The following is a 14,757-nucleotide window of genomic DNA, read 5'->3' on the forward strand; positions in this document are numbered from 1 at the left end:
ATCTGCAAGTGTTTCTGTTCGTTGTCTGGATAGGAAGGTCTTTAAGATATGCTAAGCCCCACATTTAAATCGCATTATATGAACAAATAACAGAGGGGGCAGCCAGCCAATAAACTTTGTATAACTTTTATAAAACGTGCCAGAAACTTTAAAAACTCCCATCACTCCTCCCCTCTGTTCACCAGTGCAAGCACCAGCAAAGCTATAGAAATATGAGAAGTGGCTCACTCCTCTCCTTTGCCTAAAAGACAGACAAGCTGCTGCCCTTTCATTGACAATAATTGCTTCTATTCTCAGACTTTTACGTTTTTTCATACTTCCAAGATTTGTGTCACTTTTCCATTGAACTCTCAATACTTTACATTTTTATTTGGAAGATGGACTCCTCTAAAGTGAATTTACTTTTACTGCATCTTGTTGGTCTCCTATTATATTGTGTTTTGGAAGGCACCTGCCAACATCAGAGGATAGCTGGGGGTCCAAACCCGTTATGGAGGCAGAGAGTGCAATGGCACAATAATGGAAGAGTGTTCAGTCTGTTGAGTCAAGGCTCGGAGTATCAGCCATCAAGGAGAAGAACTTCTACATCTAATTCATCTCACAGTCCCTTGCTGCTATTAAGCAGCAGAAATAATACATCTCCAGGAGCTTCAGGGAGACCACAAGCTTCCAGACCTGAAAACCCTCAGACTGAAGTTCCACAAACCACAGGTTCAAATCAGGCAAGTGGGACTGCTGGTCGTCTATGGTTCCAGGCTGGCAGACCAAGAAGTCAAGGAGAGGATGCTTCTCCGAGGCAAAGAAACAGACAAGAGAGTGCTACTGATAGGAGGCATACTCCTGAACAGCCATCAAGTCCACAGCAATCACAAAGAGTTAATGCAACTGCAAACAGGGCCAGACTGGACATGATGCAAGGAGATGATCCATATAACCCTTACAAGTACAATGATGACAATCCCTATTACAACTACTATGACACCTACGACAGGCCAAGGTCATCTGACAGGCAACGACCTGGTTATGGTACCCGGTACCATCAGTATGGTAAGATATAGCAATGCATGGATGAATGTCATTAAATAATATAAATTATAGCCTATGTAACTATGTATATCTAAAAAAATGTATCAACACTACGCATAATTGATAAAATTTGACCCAGTTTCGAGACATAAAAGAGCCCCAAGGGGGCTCCAATATACCACATTTGTCTCTGAATGCAGACTATCTGGGATAATAAATGTGTCAGACACGGCTAATTTATACAGTTGTTATGTGGATCGTAAATGACTACTTAATGCATAAAATGCACACAATGGGCAGATTCTAATATTACCATGATAGATTTGGTGGCAGAACCGCATGTGTACAGTGTCCTACATACTTCTGTAACACATTCATGAACAGTCAATAAAACGTATCTGCAAGTTATCAAGTCTTTGTAAGGATATTTATAGTCCTGCACACTAAATTGAAAACACTGAGGGAACATAAATCCATTGTACAGAATTTGGCAAGTGAACAGCAAGGCAAAGATTTATATATTTATTTCATGCGTTAAGCTAAAAATAGAAAATAAATGTATTTTCCCTTTCAACTCTGTATCCACTGAAATGACCTGAATTCCTAGACTTTGTTATCAACAATATGTTACCAAGATGATCTCCAGACATGGGTACAGTAAGGACGGACGTGATGATAATAAGGAGCAGCATGTAGGGAAACATGTATAGTCATTGTCACCCTTTATAGGCAATGGAAGACCATATCAAGATCTGTTTTTACTTTTAATGAGAATCTGTTCAGAATTCTTGCTTGTTTGTATTTTAGACCATGTAAATTTCTAAGTGTTTTTATTACTTTTTTTTGGCCATTTGCCCGGAGAACAATCATGAACACTATCTATGGATATCAGTAACTTATCAACAATGTCTTACCAAATGAATTATAATGCTTAATATGTTGACCTAATGTAGAACAAAAATAGTAAATCCTCAAAAAGTATGGCTGAACTCCTAAAGGGGTTGTCCAACACTGGATGACCCCAGCTTAATCAATTCAGGACCCCATATAAAATGAAAACAGAGTATACTCACCTCTGGCAGTGGCGCTGTTCTCACATTGTCAGCACCATTCTTCCTGGAAAGTGACGTGACTTGTTCTGTCACTTGTAGGCTGCAGCTAATGAGCCGCTCATCAGCTGCAACCTTTACTATTTCATCAGAGCGGGCGTCTGACGTGACGGAATATTGATGAGCTATGAATGGTGCCGCTGCAGCAGTTGCATTTACAATGTTTTTTTTGTTCTTACATGAGGACTTGAATTGATTCAACTGAGGTTGTCTTGTGGTTGGAACAACTTATCACCTATTCGAGGGATAGGTGATAATGTTAAGATTGGTAGGGAGTTGAGTGCTGGGACTCCCACCAATTGCCATAATGAGGCATTTTTACCCCATTAGAATAGAGCAGCAGTGTGCATGCTGTACTGCCACTCTTTTCATTCTCTATGGGACTGACGGAGAGCTGTATTTGTTTTTTTCAGTAGCCCCATAGGGAATAAATAGAGCAGACAAACATTTTAACAGAGGTAAAAGTGCATCAGTCAGGCAATCGGTGGGGTCCAAACACTCAGTCTCCACCAATTTAAAATTGATTTGTTGGTACAAGGAATTTGCGAGAATTCCGGGCAGTTTGAAGTTACATACGGGGTGGTCTGCCAATTTTTGGTCAGGGCTCTGGACCGGGGTTTTACCCTGGGAGCTCTTAGGTATTTAATCTTTCACATATTGTGGAAGTATGGTGCCCTCGAGCTGGTGGTGCACGGCTGAGGGTAAGATGGCGGTTGGATTTCTTTCGTGTTATAAAAGCCAGACCTATTAGCTCCAAGAACCCTCCCCACTTATTTTATCTGGTATTATTATTGTTAAAATGTTAATGTTTGTATGTTAATAAAATGACCGCTGTGGCCAAATGTATCCAAAGAATCCATTGGTGAAGTGTTTCTATTTTGGGGGGGGGGTAAGGTGTAGCGTTGGAGAAGGTGGAACGAGGTAAATACGGTAAGAAGCCTTACTGGCCGTACTCGGTCATGCAAAAAAAAAAAACTTTTGGTACATCTAACCATTACAGTGTGGTCTGCCTGGCCACAGCTGACAGAACAGTAATAGGATATTTTATATAAGGCACATTTCTATTCATGTGATTTATGCGGCTGCTGTGAGCTGGTATTTTTAGCCTGGGAAGGTGCAAACATGGTCCCTGGCAATAATTAACATCTCACAGCTGGTTTGTTAGCAGCTACGTCCCCCCGATCAGCAGTCAGCAGCAATTTGGATGCATTGTATTTTTGTTGCGTCCAAAACGCGGTGTTCTAATGCCACACTTTTGTTGTCGGTACATGTGAATCCACTGCATATAATGACACTTCAATCAGTCAAAATCTGCAGCGGAGACTAGCGTGTCCGCTACAGAAATTGACATTCTGCAGGTGAGTTTGGATACATGGCCACGGTCAGGAGCCGCTGCAGGTTTATCGCTGTGTGCTTATGCAGCGTCAAACCCGCAGCATCCAGATGTTACAACATAGTGGATGGGATCTCTAGAAATCCCATGTCCACTATGTGTGCATCAGAGGCTGCGAATGAACCGTGGACACTGACATGTAGCGCGTCTTTCAGGACCGCAGCATGTCAAATTCCCTTGCGGAGTCGCTAGTCTACGCAACAGAAATTTGATGACTAGAAAGTATTGAATGCGGTAAATCCGCATGGTTCAGTGAACACATGTGGATTTAACTGCGTTCAATAGAAAGCAACGTTTTGGACGCAGCAAAAAATATGCGTCCAAAGCGCTGCTACGTCCGGATCGTGGGCACAGAGCCGAAAATTAAAAAAAAAAAATTGGCGTGGGCTCCCGCATCATTTTTATAACCAGCAGAGGGAATGCCGATATTAGGAAGTGGGTCTCCCATACTGTTTGCCTATGTAGTGAAGCAACGGCTGCCAAAAATTTGGAGGCACTCCAATGTTCCTTGCATACTACATATGGTGGTGATATGGTGGTGCAGGATGAGGATGCAGAGAAGCAGGAGGACAAGAGCAAATAGACAAAATCAGGAGGCGTATACCCATGTCTGGGTGTGAAGACAGAGGTGCATGGAAATAGAGTTAGACCTCCCAAAAAAAGACACTGTATTTGAGTTTATGTTACGCTGCTATCATTCGGTGGTGTTGAGAAGTCTGGCCCAATCCAGCCCTTGTTCATTTTTATAAGAGTCAGCCTGTCAGCATTTTCAGTTGACAGACGGATGCGCCTGTCGGTTATAATTCCACCAGCGGCACTAAAAATCCGCTCTGACAAAACACTAGCGGCAGGGCAGGCCAGGACCTCCAAGGCGAAGAGAGACAGTTCATGTCAAGTGTCCAGCTTGGATATCCAATAATTATAAGGCACAGAGGAATCACAGAGGACTTGGTACGGTCGGCAAGGTACTCCCTCACCATCTTCCGAAACTTGTCCCTCCTTGTGAGAGTACCCTACCTATGAGGGCTTGTGCGATGGGAGGGTCTGATAAAACTGTCCCAGAACTTTGACAGTGTTCCCCTGCCTCTGCTGGATTGCATTTGTGTCTCTCTCGCCCGTACTCCTTGGTTGTCCAATGAACTGTGACCTCTGCCGCCAGCGTTTTCAGATGGGAATTTTTTTTAATAATTCCGCAACAAGTCTATTCTGGTACTGCCCCATTTTTTAGGCCTGTCCAGCGTGGGAATAAGAGACAGAAAGTTTTCCCTGTAGCCCTGTGGCCCTGTAGGCCATGTGTGCCAGACTGCAAAGAGGCAAGACTTCCGTGTCTTCACAAAGAGGACGACTGACCATGCTCTCCTCCTCATCCTCCTCCTCTTCCTCCTCCTCCCTGTCCTCAGGCCATCTACGCTTAACAGACGGTATGACAGTTTTGCAGATAGTACCATCTATAGCGCAGGAAACTAGCTCCTGTTCTTCCCCCTCCTCCTCTTCCTCATTGTCACCCAATCCCCATTGGGATGAGATGAGGCTGGGCTGTGTGTGATCACCCTGTATGGTTCCTTGCTCTATCTCATCGTGCTTCGCCTGCAATGCATCCTCTTTAATTGTGAGCAGGGAGTGTTTCAGAAGGCAGAGAAGTGGGATGGTGATGCTAATTATGGCGTCATCGCCGCTCACCATCTTGGTGGAGTCCTCAAAGTTTTAGAGAATGGTACATATGTCTGACATCCATGTCCATTCCTGAGGTCTTGTGTGTGGAGTCTGAACTAAATACCGACGGCCTTGTTGATGCTGGTAGTCAACAATTGCCCTCTTCTGCTCACAAATCCTTCCCAACATCTGCAATGTAGAGTTCCTATGCGTGGGGACATCGCAGATCAGTCAGTGAGCTGGAAGCTGCAAACACTGCTGAAGCACGACAAGGACGGCAGAAGCTGTAGCTGACTTTCTAAAATGGGCACACAGGCGGCGTACTTTGACAAGCAGATCTTGCAGATCCGGGTAGGTTTTGAGAAACCGCTGAACCACGAGGTTAAGCACATGGGCCAGGCATGGTACGTGTGTTAGCTCGCCTTGCCTCAGAGCCGCCACCAGGTTCCTGCCATTGTCACACACGACCATGCCTGGCTGTAGGGTCAGCTGTGTCAGCCACAGATTTCCCTGCTCTTTCAGAGCTGTCCTCAACTCTTCAGCATTGTGTGGTTAGTCACCTACGTATATTAGCTTCAGCACAGCCTGTTGCCGCTTGGCCAAGGCAGTGCTGCAGTGCTTCCAGCTTGCGACTGATGTGGTCATTTCGGAGATGGAGACTGAAGAGGAGGAGGAGGAGGTGCAGGAGCTGTAGAATGTGGGGGCAACCCTGATTTGACATAAAGGCTCGTCTCAGTTTTGCCAGAAAACATCTTGATGATCGCCAAGACTTTTGAGAGAATACTCTGTAGATTAACGAGACAAAAGTTGAACTTTTAGAAGGTGTATGCACCATTACATCTAGTATTGAAGTAACACAGCTTTTCAGAAAAGGAACATCATATCAATAGTAAAATATAGTGGTGGTAGTGTGATGGTCTGAGGCTGTTTTTCTGCTTTATGACCTGGAAGACTTGCTGTGGTAAATGGAACCATGAATTCTGCTGTCTACCAAAAAATCCTGAAGGAGAATGCCCAACCATCTGTTTGTGACCTCAAGCTGAAGCGCACTTTGGTGATGAAGCAGAGCGTGGGACTGGAGCACCTTGGGCCCACAAGAGAAAAATCACTCTTGGGGCCCACCATGCAGTTATGAAAAAATACCACACAGGATAGATCCTATATAATACTATATACTATACCACACTGGAGAGCTGATAGATCCTCTATATACTACACTACACAGGAGAGCTGACAGATCCTCTATATACTACACCATATAGGAGAGCTGACAGATCCTCTATATACTACACCACACAGGAGCGCTGACAGATCCTCTATATACTACACCACACAGGAGAGCTGACAGATCCTCTATATACTACACCACACAGGAGAGCCGACAGATCCTCTATATACTACACCACACAGGACAGCTGACAGATCCTCTATATACTACACCACACAGGAGAGCTGACAGATCCTTAATTTACTTCACCACACAGGAGAGCTGACAGATCCTCTATATACTACACCACACAGGAGAGCTGACAGATCCTCTATATACTACACCACACAGGAGAGCTGACAGATCCTTAATATACAGTACAGACCAAAAGTTTGGACACACCTTCTCATTTAAAGATTTTTCTATATTTTCATGACTATGAAAATTGTACATTCACACTGAAGGCATCAAAACTATGAATTAACACATGTGGAATTATATACTTAACAAAAAAGTGTGAAACAACTGAAAATATGTCTTATATTCTAGGTTCTTCAAAGTAGCCACCTTTTGCTTTGATGACTGCTTTGCACACTCTTGGCATTCTCTTGATGAGCTTCAAGAGGTAGTCACCGGAAATGGTCTTCCAACAATCTTGGAGTTCCCAGAGATGCTTAGCACTTGTTGGCCCTTTTGCCTTCAGTCTGCGGTCCAGCTCACCCCAAACCATCTCGATTGGGTTCAGGTCTGGTGACTGTGGAGGCCAGGTCATCTGGCGTAGCACCCCATCACTCTCCTTCTTGGTCAAATAGCCCTTACACAGCCTGGAGGTGTTTTTGGGGTCATTGTCCTGTTGAAAAATAAATGATGGTCCAACTAAACGCAAACCGGATGGAATAACATGCCGCTGCAAGATGCTGTGGTAGCCATGCTGGTTCAGTATGCCTTCAATTTTTAATAAATCCCGAACAGTGTCACCAGCAAAGCACCCCCACACCATCACACCTCCTCCTCCATGCTTCACGGTGGGAACCAGGCATGTAGAGACCATCCGTTCACCTTTTCTGCATCGCACAAAGACACGGTGGTTGGAACCAAAGATCTCAAATTTGGACTCATCAGACCAAAGCACAGATTTCCACTGGTCTAATGTCCATTCCTTGTGTTCTTTAGCCCAAACAAGTCTCTTCTGCTTGTTGCCTGTCCTTAGCAGTGCTTTCCTACCAGCTATTTTACCATGAAGGCCTGCTGCACAAAGTCTCCTCTTAACAGTTGTTGAAGAGATGTGTCTGCTGCTAGAACTCTGTGTGGCATTGACCAGGTCTCTAATCTGAGCTGCTGTTAACCTGCGATTTCTGAGGCTGGTGACTCGGATAAACTTATCCTCAGAAGCAGAGGTGACTCTTGGTCTTCCTTTCCTGGGGGCGGTCCTCATGTGAGCCAGTTTCTTTGTAGCACTTGATGGTTTTTGCAACTGCACTTGCGGACACTTTCAAAGTTTTCCCAATTTTTCGAACTGACTGACCTTCATTTCTTAAAGTAATGATGGCCACTCATTTTTCTTTACTTAGCTGCTTTTTTCTTGCCATAATACAAATTCTAACAGTCTATTCAGTAGGACTATCAGCTGTGTATCCACCAGACTTCTGCACAACATAACTGATGGTCCCAACCCCATTTATAAGGCAAGAAGTCTAACTTATTAAACCTGACAGGGCACACCTGTGAAGCGAAAACCATTTCCGGTGACTACCTCTTGAAGCTCATCAAGAGAATGCAAAGCAGTCATCAAAGCAAAAGGTGGCTACTTTGAAGAACCTAGAATATAAGACTTATTTTCATTTGTTTCACACTTTTTTGTTAAGTATATAATTCCACATGTGTTAATTCATAGTTTTGATGCCTTCAGTGTGAATGTACAATTTTCATAGTCATGAAAATACAGAAAAATCTTTAAATGAGAAGGTGTGTCCAAACTTTTGGTCTGCACTGTACTACACCACACAGGGGAATTGACAGATCCTCTATATGCTACACCACACAGGAGAGCTGACAGATCCTCTATATACTACGCCACACAGGAGAGCTGACAGATCCTCTATATACTACACCACACAGGAGAGCTGACAGATCCTTAATATACTACACCACACAGGGGAACTGACAGAACCTCTACATACTACACCACACAGGAGAGCTGACAGATCCTCTATATAATACACCATACAGGAGAGCTGACAGATCCTTAATATACTACACCACACAGGAGAGCTGACAGATCCTCTATATACTACACCACAGAGGAGAGCTGACAGATCCTTAATATACTACACCATACAGGGGAACTGACAGATCCTCTATATACTACACCACACAGGAGAGCTGACAGATCCTCTATATACTACACCACACAGGAGAGCTGACAGATCCTCTATATACTACACCACACAGGACAGCTGACAGATCCTCTATATACTACACCATACAGAAGAGCTGACAGATCCTCTATATACTACACCACACAGGAGAGTTGACACATCCTCTAAATACTACACCACACAGGAGAGCTGACAGATCCTATATACAGTACAGACCAAAAGTTTGGACACACCTCCTCATTTAAAGATTTTTATTCATGACTATAAAAACTGTACATTCATACTGAAGGCATCAAAACTATGAATTAACACATGTCGAATTATATACTTAACTAAAAAGTGTGAAACAACTGAAAATATGTCTTATATTCTAGGTTCTTCAAAGTAGCCACCTTTTGCTTTGATGACTGCTTTGCACACTCTTGGCATTCTCTTGATGAGCTTCAAGAGGTAGTCACTGGAAATGGTTTTCACTTCACAGGTGTGCCCTGTCAGGTTTAATAAGAGGGATTTCGTGCCTTATAAATGGGGTTGGGACCATCAGTTGTGTTGTGCAGAAGTCTGGTGTATATACAGCTGATAGTGTGAGCTGGACCACAAAGTGAAGGCAAAAGGGCCAACAAGTGCTATGCATCCCTGGGAAATCCTTTTAGATTGTTGGAAGGCTATTTCCGTTGACTACCTTTGTGGAAAAAAGTTTGCTAAAGGCTCTTTACTGTTTATACATAACTGTGCCATGACTGGTTCATGATGGCATGGTTAGGTGGCTTTGGTGTGGAAGAACTTGACTGGCCCGCACATAGCCATGACTCCATCTAACACTTTTGAGATAAATGGAGAACGGAGATTGTGAGCCTTCCCCCTATCCAACATTAGTGAATATGTAAAGTGCTGCGGAATATGTTGGCGCTATAAAAATAAAATTATTATTATTATCAGTGTCTGACCTCAAAAATGCCATTCTGAATGAATAAGGAAAAATATCTCACAAATACTCTCTAAATTCTAAAAATCGAAAAAGCCTACCCAGAAGATCGGAAGCTGTTGTAGCTTACAAAGGGGATAAGGAGGGCATCTCCATATTGCTGCCTGTATATTTAGAATGTGATGTTATAATAGCTCCTGTAGGTTTAACATGTTGGTGTCCCAATACTTTTGTCCATATTTTGTTCAGTCTACTGTTAGTTGAAAATGGAGTCTCAATTTCAAGTCCATTTCGATGTGTTCATAAATATATTTTTCGGCAAACACATATCACAGTTTAGATATGTGTGATATTCAAGGCATCTATAAGGCTATGTTCACATGTCCAGTAATCATCCGATAGAAAGGATCCAGCAACAATCTGTTTGCAAAAATGTTGTGAAGACACAATTTTTTTGTGTGTTTTTAAAAAATTGATTTCAGCTGGATCCGCTTTTTTAATATTGAAATCTATTGGAAACGGATCCATTAAATAGCCATTTATTGTTCTCCCATTTGAAACGGATCCGTTTTTTGCTAACTGGATCACATTCTGAGTACATGATAAATATTTATTTTTTTGCCTCAAGTAAACAAAAAATAGATCTGTTTCAAATGGGAGAACAATGGATGGCTATTTAACGGATCCGTTTTCCATAGACTTCTATGTTAATAAAATGGATCCAGCTGAAATCGGTTCTTTAAAAACGGACAAAAAAGTTGTGTCTGCACAACTTTTTTTCCAATGGCTTTCTGCTGCATCCACTCTAACGAATGGCTACTGGACATGTGAACATAGTTATATCATCTTTAGCGTTATTTAATCACTGTGTGTTGCAGAGATGTTTTCTATTCGACATTTATGTATCAAATTTACAATAGAAGAACTTTTCCCAAGGGGAAATGTAGTTACTGACACCTGCATGTGGGTTCCAATGATTACTTTGCCCTTTGTCTAATCAGTGTGTTTACAACGCAGGAATACTGCCCAATTATCAGTGTCAGTCGCTATCATAACTTATGCTAAATATTCATCCTGCATTCTAAATAATCAACCAACACTACCCTAAGGTCAGTATATACTGTACCATGTCTGTCCAATACAAGCATGTGGCACATATGGTAAAGCTCCAGAACAACCCAAAGCAGGAGCATTTGATCGGAACAGCAGGCACCAATAATAAGAAATTCATTGCATAGTAGTCTTCAAGAATCTGAATGTTGCATGCAGTGGGAAAAAATTAGATCACATGTAAAAGATGCTAGGTATGTTTGAAGAAAAATAATTTCTTTCTGACCTGCCTTTCATAGCTGCCAGATGTGTCTGGATATGGTTCCTTCAGTTATCCCCAGGGTAACCTGTATGTTACATACTGTTCTCACCTTTGCATCTTGAGATGTGCCCCTCACAGTGTGCATTCAGGAGGCTTAGCGTGCAGGTCTTTATGAGCTCAGGGGGATAAGCAGATCTGGAAGATATGTCAAGTCACAAGTTCTCAGTCTAATGTGAAAAAATAACACACGGGCACACAGCCAAAATTCTCTTTTTTTCCCTACTTTAAAATACCATGGAACTCTACAGCCCCTATGTACATTGCCGAGACCACTCCCAGATCTGTTTTCTATGATTTATATTGCAGGGCTGAAAAAATGTTACTTAAGATACCTGGACTGCCATTTAGCCCCTGCATTTGCATGATATATAACGTTACAGATGGAAAGGGAGGTCTGGTAACTTTACTCCAAATCCCCCTCCCCTTTCCTCATTACCAGCACCAGCAAAATATTAGAAAGATGAGAAGGGTCTAGCCTCTCTCTAGCTAACTGCTACCTAATATATTGAGCTTTTTAATATTTAGAACTAATCTGTAATTGTAGATATCTCGATTCCCAATACATTAATTGTGGCCACAATATAAAACATGGGATGCTCACTAGGTGGTATATTTTTACTACAGCTTGTTGTGTACTTTTATTGCACTCTGGAAGGTAGCTGCCAGAACCAAAGAAGCCATAATGGCGTTAGTACCTATTGGAGGCATAGGGTACAATGGCAAAATAGTGGAAGAGTTTATAGCCTGATGAGCCAGGGTCCACAGTACCAGCCTCCTAGAAGAAGGGAATCTGTGGTTCATACTGCCAGCAGTTCTTCGCTTTTCCTGACCCCCCAAAATCAGACAGGTACTAGAAGATCTCAGTCTGCCATTTCTAACAACAACCAAAGAGAGAGCTCACAGCATATAAATACTCAAAGGCCAAGGGAGACTCCTGACCAACTATGGTTCCAGGCATCAAGGTCAAGAAACCGTGGAAATGATGCTACAGCAAGGAGCAGAGATGGTACTCCAGATAGACATCAAGTTACAGTCCATCCTCAACGTCAGCAACAACCCCTAAGAGTCAATGCAACAACAGGTAATGCCGCAAGATCTGAAGTGATGCAAGGAGACGATCCACGCAACCCATACAAGTACTATGAAGAAAATTCCTATTACAATACATATGATACATATGAAAGGAGGAGAGAAAGCCAAAGAAGGAGGCCAGGCTATGGCACAAGACATTCCCAGTATGGTAAGATACAGAGACAACTTAATCGGCTAGTTATATCATGATGAAACTTAGTGGAGTATTTATCTTTTTATTATTTAGTTCCTATGTGATCGTACACATTTCTTAATTCAACAGAAACTAAATATAGATAAGTGTTAAAAAAAAAATTAGCGAATTGGTTATCTTGAAATTCAAGTTCATTGTTACAGGTAACCTGATAACACTACTCAAAATAACACTATGCAAAATAGTATATTCAATACTAAGTCTGTTTCAGCCCAGAGAGTACTGTATAGCATAATAGTCTACTCTTATTCTTCTACCGATACGTGATCCCGATATCGAAAAGATGGGGAAGATTTACTAAAAGTGTTTAACAAATTTTGATAAATCTTTGAGAATTTTAAGATTTTCTAGTCTGTCTCATTCTGTTGATAAATTTGGTGCATTTTTGACTGTTTAGTCTGAGTTTAGCCCACCTATTGGTTTACTTTCTGCCAATATTTTTGAGACAGATTGTAATTTTCTGCCTAATAACTTTAGCTAAAACTTAAACAAAGGCTAGCCATGCCCACTTCAGAGCAAAAAAAAACAAACAAAAGTGTTGTGCTTGAAGAATTCTTAGCTTATTTCTAATTGAAAGTGGCACAAATATCATGCAGCAAAAAAATTGTTGCATTTTACGATTAGCATCTGGCATTAATAGTAAATCTACTAGTCATTGTTTATTGACTGATGTTGCAGAACAGATTTTGTATGTTTATACTGGGCAAAATACTGCAATTTTTTCATCCATGTTTTGCTGGCAGAAAATTCACAGAGCATTACAGAGCCAGCAATGTAAATAAGATTTTCCTAAATGTCATCCATAAACTCAAAAAAAATTATTAAGTGAAGAAGGTTTAAATCCACAGGTTGTCAATTTATGCTGCGGATTTCACCCTCTACAGTGTGTATTTTGAAATCCATTGCAAATATTTGACAAGTTCTGCATGTAAAACATGCAGATTTTTGCTGTGGAATTTGACATCCTTTTGTGTTGAAGTTGCATCAAATTTATTTTCTCTGCAATTTATGGTTTCATGTGGATGTGATCTAATAGTGACCACATACTCTATAATTCATCCTAGTCATTCTAGTTCAATTGGTCAGAAAATTCTCTACAATTCTATACAATGTAACTTCATGGGAAAGTAGTTTGGATTTTTTTCAATTCTGTCAGGTTGAACTGTTGCAAGAGATATCTACAATTCTCCTGCGCTAGTGTAATTTGTGTTTTCTCAGGTTAATGCTATGAGATTCTTAGAACAGAAAAATAACCCAACATGTAAGTCTGCTGCCAGCATGATACTGATATTGTATACGTAAAGTGAATGAAACAGGAAACAGGAAAATTATACTGTAACTCACATTCCTATATGCATTTTCCAGTTCTTGATATATTACATTTCATTTCACTCCAGCCATGTCAAAAGAAACAAATTCTTGCAAGAATTCATTCCAGGTTTTACTCTGACATTTCCAACAAAGGGTCATTCATGAGCCAACTATGGGCTATACATGCACTGTACAACCACTTTATTCCATCTCCCTTCTACTTCAAATCTAACATTGTTTGTTGGCCATATATTTATGTGAAACAAATACTCCAGATACACACGTGGTCAAAATTGTTGGTACCCCTCGTTTAATGAAAGAAAAACCCTCAATGGTCACAGAAATAACTTGAATCTGACAAAAGTAATAATAAATTACAAATCTATGAAAATGAACAAATGAAAGTCAGACATTGCTTTTCAACCCTGCTTCCACAGAATTTAAAATAAAATTAAACTCATGAAATAGGCCTGGACAGAAATGATGGTACTCTTAACTTAATATTTTGTTTAACAACCTTTGAGGCAATCACTGCAATCAAACGATTCCTGTAACTGTCAAAGAGACTTCTGCACCTCTAGACAAGTATTTTGGCCCACTCCTCATGAGCAAACTGCTCCAGTTGTCTCGTGTTTAAAGGTTGCCTTTTCCAGACGACATGTTTCAGCTCTTTCCAAAGATGCTCAATAGTATTTAGGTCAGGGCTCATAGAAGGCCACTTCAGAATAGTCCAATGTTTTCCGCTTAGCCATTCTTGGGTGTTTTTAGCTGTGTATCTGGGTCATTATCCTGTTGCAAGACCCATGACCTGTGACTGAGACCAAGCCTTATGACACTGGGCATCACATTTTTCTCTAGAATTCCTTGATAGTCTTGAGATTTCATTGTACCCTGCACAGATTTAAGACACCCTGTGCCAGATGCGGCAAAGCAGCCCCAGAACATAACAGAGCCTCCTCCATGTTTCACAGTAGGGACAGTGTTCTTTTCTTGATATGCTTCATTTTTCCGTCTGTGAACATAGAGCTGATGTGCCTTGCCAAAAACTTCCATTTTTTTCTCATCTGTCCAAAGGACATTCTCCGAGAAGCTTTTTTG

The 14,757-nt window shown here is 41.4% G+C and overlaps 2 protein-coding genes across 2 annotated transcripts in view; one reads left to right on the forward strand and one right to left on the reverse strand.

The window, feature by feature from the left end:
* The window catches only part of LOC141264622 (zinc finger protein 474-like), a 283,616-nt gene extending 281,431 nt beyond the window's left edge, over nucleotides 1–2,185 (reverse strand). The window contains exon 1 of the mRNA XM_073676902.1: nucleotides 2,100–2,185. The gene's annotated coding sequence lies outside the window, so the exon portion shown is untranslated. The remainder of the gene's footprint in view (nucleotides 1–2,099) is intronic.
* The window catches only part of LOX (lysyl oxidase), a 68,909-nt gene continuing 54,323 nt past the window's right edge, over nucleotides 172–14,757 (forward strand). Inside the window, exon 1 of the mRNA XM_073676897.1 lies at nucleotides 172–1,047. Within this exon, the coding sequence (XP_073532998.1) occupies nucleotides 378–1,047 (670 nt within the window). The 5' untranslated portion in view covers nucleotides 172–377. The remainder of the gene's footprint in view (nucleotides 1,048–14,757) is intronic.

The sequence above is a fragment of the Phyllobates terribilis genome, unplaced genomic scaffold (assembly GCF_046119375.1).
Source record: "Phyllobates terribilis strain yellow unplaced genomic scaffold, ASM4611937v1 Scaffold_1__5_contigs__length_1240528914, whole genome shotgun sequence".
Classification (NCBI taxonomy): domain Eukaryota; kingdom Metazoa; phylum Chordata; class Amphibia; order Anura; family Dendrobatidae; genus Phyllobates; species Phyllobates terribilis.